Source organism: Poecilia reticulata, linkage group LG8, assembly GCF_000633615.1.
Source record: "Poecilia reticulata strain Guanapo linkage group LG8, Guppy_female_1.0+MT, whole genome shotgun sequence".
Classification (NCBI taxonomy): domain Eukaryota; kingdom Metazoa; phylum Chordata; class Actinopteri; order Cyprinodontiformes; family Poeciliidae; genus Poecilia; species Poecilia reticulata.
Genome location: NC_024338.1, coordinates 10,287,588 through 10,294,360, shown reverse-complemented (window position 1 = coordinate 10,294,360; position 6,773 = coordinate 10,287,588). Strand labels below are relative to the sequence as shown.

Below are 6,773 nucleotides of genomic sequence, written 5' to 3'. Positions count from 1 at the left end.
AGCAAATTACAGCGATAAGAAGCAGCAAATACTCCCCATTCATCTTTTCACACCTGCTTATCGGCTCCCTCACTGGGTAATAAACAAGCCACTGGGTCCAGAGATCCTCACTGTGCACACAAAGTCACGGCTAGGGCACAAAACAGTCTGGATGGGAGAGCCGACCCGTTTGCCAGGTGAAACAGCAGGTCCTGTGGACTCAGCTCTTTTGAAATCTTTTTTAATAAAACACGGTTGGCCGGCGGCAGCGCAGATTAATCCTAATCAGAGTTGAGAGAAAGCAGGCTTCAAGATACGTTAACCCAGATTTAATTTTTAGGCAGAGAGCTTTGTTGACGGTAATCTGGAGGTAAATCAGAAGGCCTCGCAAAATAAATTTGGTGTCAGACATTTGTGAGGATAAAAGACAGAAGGGGATTTTGGCCTGGTGTTTGGTCGCGCCACGGCCAAATATCACTTTAATGCTACTTCGATTAACTTCCTTGAGAAGTTAACGCATCAGTGGCAGAAAAAAACTTTTCATCCAAAAGTGGTCCATCAGCTCTTACGGTTGAATGTGGAACAGCTCACTCCACCTTTCAGCTGGAGAGAAAACTCTGCGGCAGCATAAAGCTCAGTGGACTCCGTCCCATCAGTATTCATGAGAAGCGTGATTATGCTTTCCAGGTCTTGGCGATAAAGACGTCTGTTTAAAACCGAAACTCTCTCAACTGTGATTTACCTCTCAGGCGCGTTACAGTGGTTCAATGATAAGTTTTGATAAAACAGATTACAATTAAATTTAGCTCTAAAGGCGCGCAGAGCTAAATTTAAAGCATATCCGCAAATAGGAGGATTAGGAATCATACCAGGACGTGGCGTGACAACGAAGCTTTGCCAGAAGGAAACCACGGGACCTTGGCACAAGCAAATTTAATATACCTATGTTAATTAAAGAAGTAAGACGAGAACAGGTGTGCTGGCAGCCAGAAAATGCAGGATAACGGGTTGCAGAGGAAGTGAGAGAGTAGAATCCAAATACCAACGTAGCGTATGGAGACCATAGCTGGTGGGATCGACGTTTGTTTTTATTTATCAATGCCGTGACTCTATAGACGTGCAGAATACGCAACAACGGTTTGAGACACGCCGACGTGTGTTATTGATCAGACTTCTGTAAGGAAACAAGATTGCTGAATAAGGGGTCCTGTTGCAGTTTGAAGCCTCTTGAGTTGCCACAGAAAGTGTTTTTTTTTTTTTTTTTTTTTTTTTTTTTTTGTCTTTGCCTCGGGTCCTGAGAAACGTTGGTTTCAAAAGGAGCCAGAAATCATTAAACACATTGTCGTTGAGAATGGTGAGGGAAGTTTTAAAAAAAATGTATCTTTGATTAGTGATTTTTATCGTTTATTCTTCAACTTTGCATTTCTTCTTGACCTGTGCAGCGCTTTGGTTGCCTTTGGTTTTTTAAAGTTCTTTTTTCTTTCTTTTTTTTTTACTTTTTGGAAACAATTTATAATATGTTTCTAAAAATCTATACATTAACAGGGAAAGTATGCAGAACAGGCACCGTAAACAAACACCTGCCGAGTAATAATCACATCCTGCATACAGAAAATGATTTGAACATAAATGAAGTCGTTCTGCATGTCGTTGCCGCAATGTTATTAATTAGCATTTTACAGATGAGGCACTCTTAGAATAACTCCTTTAGCATAATGTACCGCATTACAATTAGTCCAAACCGGAGCGTGTTGTAAAACTCTGAAATTCCTTCTGCGGCTCCAGCTAATGCATGTATAATGCAGAGGCTCAGACTAAACCCTGGGGCATTGTTTGAGGCTGCCACTGGAAAGAGAGCAGTAGCTGGTGCTTAAGACGAGCAGAAAATATGTGAAACACGACGTCGGAAAAACCAAAATCAGATTCGGGAGAAAGGATGACCAGATGCGAGACTCTGTGAACTGAAGAGGACGTTGAGTAATCCTGTCACAGCGAATCGTGCCGTCGGCTCTGCCCGGTGACAAACATGTGTGGAAACACTTAAGTGGACAGCAACAGCAGTCGTTGTTGGAAGGGAGGGTCTGTTTAATTCATTATCCCTGTGCTGTCCCAGATTTTTCCAACAGCAGCGCGCTGCCAGTTCACCTTCAACGGGAACCGCAGCGGTTCGCAGCTCTGCTCGCACAGATTAAACGTGAAATCATTCATTTTTCACCGGCTGAACACGAAGCCGCGCACCAATCGGTCGGACCGATCTCATCTAGCCTTTGGCAGCTTATTTGCAATCTGTTCAGTTTTCTTGCAGAAACTTTATTGTAACTTCGTTTTGTTTTCATCAGGGCTTCCCTAGTTTACAACAACTTTATAAATGTATGTATATCCTGCTTCAGCTGCCACAAAGAAAAATTGAGTCTCAAATATTTATTGAGAATTTGCTTACTGAGATTATGTTTTTATTTGTGACTACTTTCACTATGACTACGAGGTTTGTGCTTGACGAAATTCTGATTCTTGACTTAATCACGACAACATCTGCGCTGTTTTGATACTTAAATCTATAATAGTCAGAAGTTACAGGAAACACTGCCACTCGTTTGTCTCTTTTGGGAAGAAAGTAGAGCAATCTGCAACAGGACATTTCATTCTACCCGTACACAACTTTGATGTTTTGTGCCCACATGATTTAAAGTGATATATATTCTACTAGTCTGTTCTAAGGAAATGTGGTTATGAGACTCCAATAAATAATATCTTATCAGCAGGAGGTTGCTTAGAGTAGTTCTGGTTTGATCATGGCGTCATAATCTGTAATATTTCAGAGAAATTAAGTGGCCACAATTGGGTTGAGGTGAAAGGATAGAAGTGTGGTGTAACATAAAGTATTAAGATAGTCATAAATCCAGCTATATCTAAGATTTGACCATTTGTCCTTTGATATAATAGCAAACTGTCAAGGTTACACTTAAGCTCTTTGCCAATAACCGCTGGAAATGGGCACCAGCCCCATCTGTGACTCTGAGCAGACTAACGGATACAGACAATGGATGGATGAATCGATTGACTTGACCGATTTATTATCAAGTCAGTTATCTGTCTTCTCGACTAATACCAAACGGCTTAAGAACGTAGGTAATGAAGGGGTTTGTTTGTGGATACAAAATGCAAGTAGGAAAGGAAATGGCGATTCACTAATTGATCAGTTGATGACCCTCTAAGGGTCTCTGTGCCTTCATCCATCTATTATTCTGCATCAGTAATCACACTAAATGTAACCAAAGTCTTTATTTTGTTCTTTTTCCCGTTTTCCCATCATGCAGACACAGGTGTGAGAGACTACTACAAGAGCTACCCAATGGTAGATTACACCCACCGCCAATCCCCTCCGACCTTCCAGCCAATCAACTTCCACCCCAAGGACAAGCCCTTCCTGCCGCCTCCTGACGTCCACGCACCTCTCGCCATCACCATCAACGCCTCCCAGATGCCCAAGCCCAAGATCTCCAAGACCAACACGCACCCGCTCACCTCCAGCTCGGCCTTCAAAGCGTGGGACCCGAGTAAGAGCCACATCCCGCACCCGACGGCAACCCACATGGGCATCAGCGCGCAGCAGCAGCAGCACCACCCCATCCAGCAGCAGCACCACCAGGCGCTGCACCAGCAGAACAGTCGGCGCCAGGCCTACTCCAACAAGAGGCAGTTCAGCATCGAGACGTTGCCCGAGCTCTTCTCGCAGCCGCTGGGCTACGGCCACTCGCCGCACATGCACCCCAAGCACAAGGGACTGGCCACCAACAGCAAGACGGAGGTGACGGTGTGAGCGAAACGGGAGTCGAGGGGAAGCGCTCCGATATCCTTTATATCCACAGCTACCATGTTGTGTAGCGAGCAAATATCACATCTGGGATTTTTATGAACTGCATTTTCCTCAGCATTTTTAACTGGAACAAAAAATAACAGCGCACGCGAGTGTGTGTGTGTGCGGCATTTGTATGTTTCTGAGACCACCGGATCGAAACCCCAACGGATGAGCCGTGAAGGTGACGTAGCAGCAGGTGTCAGCTGTGACCCTTTGAGCCTGGCAGCTTTTCTAAATAATTGAGTGGCCTCTTGGTGCGTTGACACACCTCTCTGGATTGTCTCTCTCTCTCAACTTTGCCACATTCAGCTCCACTCTGTAGCCGCTCTCCACCACGTCCATGTGTTCAGATTCCACTCAGAGACTTTTCTTACCCTTAACCCCAAAGTCCAGACTCCGAGGCTATGAGAGAAGCCGGCAGGGAGACGTTTTTTCCTTTTTTTTTATGCCCCTCAAAGTTTGGCTTCTCATCAGCTGAAACAATATCATTGGGTTGTCAGCTCTCGTTGCCCTCCAGTCTTTTTAAGAGTGAGATATCAGCCTTGCAATTCATACCAGAGAGGAGGGCAGGAGACGGGAGTGAGGGTGGGAGGCATTCATCTCAATCCAGAGGCAAACGCGATGAGAAGGGATCCAAACCGCGTGCAGAGCCACACATGCAAAACGTGCACACGCTCGTCAAATTTTACCGAGAGTCTCTGGCGATGTCAGGAAGCCCGCAGACTCCACATCTACTCCCCTGGAGACAAACAGAAACACAATTTTCTCTCAAAACTCTAATTCTCCTAGACTTGTGAAATGAATCAGTGAGCTGTCTCATTGGGAGCTAGAGCTTGATGATGTTTTTATATATATATATATATATATATATAGCGACTGATGCTTTAAAACAGGACAGAAAAGTCCAATTTGTCCAGCCAGATCACTGTGAAGAGGAGCTTCACAAACACACCAGAGAATCCGTCAACTGCATATCTGGTGTTTCTATTTGGGTTGAGTACATTCTCTAAGATTCCCCTTGCTATTTTCATCTCCATATATATAAAGTTCTTTGTAAAAAGTATCTGTACCCCTTGCAGTCGGAAGCACAAACGTTATTGCGTCAACAATTGCTAGAGAATAAATGGTATTGAAGACCAAGGAGCACAATATCCCAAGTTTTTAGCTTAGGTGGATGCGGCTGTCGACCAAAACTAAAAGACTAAGTAGGGAGAAGATTAATTGAGAGAAGTGAACAAAGAGGTCCAGGGTAATTCTTAGGGATATACAGAAAAATCCAGAGAATCTGTTATCAGGAATACTAAATTCAGCCTCTATGGAGGAGTTGCATGTAGAAAGTTATTCTTTAAAGAAAGCTTTAAATTTGAAATTTGCCTCAAGCCATTTAGGCAAAACAGATCTAGTTAGATGCTGCAAAAGTCTGGGATTCAAAGTTCACTTTCCAGCTTTAAAACTCTTAACATATTGCTGGAGACACAATGATGATACAAACCAAAACATATTTGTGTATTAGAATGGTCCAGTCAATATAAAGATCTAAATCCAATTCAGCCTTTACCACCACACTGATTTTTAAAGTCGCCCTCTGTCCAATTTGACTCAGCTTGAGCTATTTAGCAAAGAACAGTCAAACATTTCAGTCTCTAGAAACACAAAGGGGTGGAGTCACCGCTCCAGAAAGAACACATCAAGATTTCTGATTGGAGCTTTACAAAATGTAGAAAAGCTCAAGGGGTGCGAGTATGTTTGTGCAAGGCTCTGTATGCACACCGGCTTCCTTCTTAACAACATGGAGTGTTTCTGGGTGTAAGGAGAGAAAGCACCAGAGAACAAGAGCACCTTCTCCTGGATGGAGCCGTTTGATGCGAGTGTTTAGTGCTGCTGCTTGCGCTGCAGTTTGCTTCACTCCATCTTAATGAAGTGTCTCAGCACTACACGTGAGTGACTGCCAGCACTTAAACAAATCACTAATGTAATTCATGCCTCGGATGCACACAGCTTACACATCAAGAGAGCTTACTTGGTCTGAGGCCATGCTTTCATCCAAATGGGGGAAAAACAAAATGAGAGTTTGTTGGGGTTTTTTCCCTGGCAATTTAGATGTTCGGATTTACGGTTTTCTAATGTGACCTAAAATCTTTTGTTTTTGTGTTGACGCCTTAGTCGTCCTACTGGCAGGATTTAAGGAATGCAACATCGAGCAAGACTTGCTTCAATGTTCTGTTGGGTTGAAATCCTTCGTAACATCGTCTTTTGTCCAAAATCTTCATTTCAGTTTTGCAGCACATTCACATTCTCAACACGTCGCATGCGGACGCTTGATCACAGGCCTACCGTGTAACATTTGATGGCCCCAGATATCCCCTAGGGCCGCTCTTCAGTGTGCAGAGTAGTGATTTACACCAGCAGCTCTCTGAATGAGAACAGTTAATCTGATTGTCGGGATGCTGCAGAGGCAATAGAAAGCGAGGAGACCCTTCTTTGGTTAGATTTGATAGTAAGACTATCTATGACTATCAATTATCCAATCAATGCTTGTTCGCCTTGTTCTCCGTTTGACTTGTCAAGCATTGCAGTCGGTTGTAATAAAACCATTTTAAATACAGAGCCCCTGACTAACTATACCAGTACCTTTTGAATTTTTTTTAGAGAACTTGTCCAGCAACGACTCCTCCTCAAACCAATATTCCTAAAAAAAATGAAATTTTTACTTTTTACAGCTCAAGTTCCAGTTACTGATTGAATTCACCTTCAGTTGTTATCATGAGGACACCAGATATGCTGCAGTGGATAAGTCTGGCACATGCTTCAGCACATCAGGCATCAAACTGCACCACTTACCATAGTCACACACTATTTAGCTCTTTTTTTTTTTATCTTTCCCTCTCTTCTCTCTTTTCGTCATTCCGTCTGCCTCTCTCTCCCACGCCTTTTT

General features: G+C 43.4%; 1 protein-coding gene across 1 annotated transcript in view; it reads left to right on the top strand.

Annotated features, from left to right (window-relative positions):
* Positions 1-6,486, top strand: part of LOC103468563 (protein shisa-9) — a 92,059-nt gene extending 85,573 nt beyond the window's left edge. The window contains exon 5 of the mRNA XM_008415697.2: positions 3,297-6,486. Coding sequence (XP_008413919.1) covers positions 3,297-3,799 — 503 coding nt within the window. The 3' untranslated portion in view covers positions 3,800-6,486. The remainder of the gene's footprint in view (positions 1-3,296) is intronic.
* Positions 6,487-6,773: the final 287 nt, after the last annotated feature.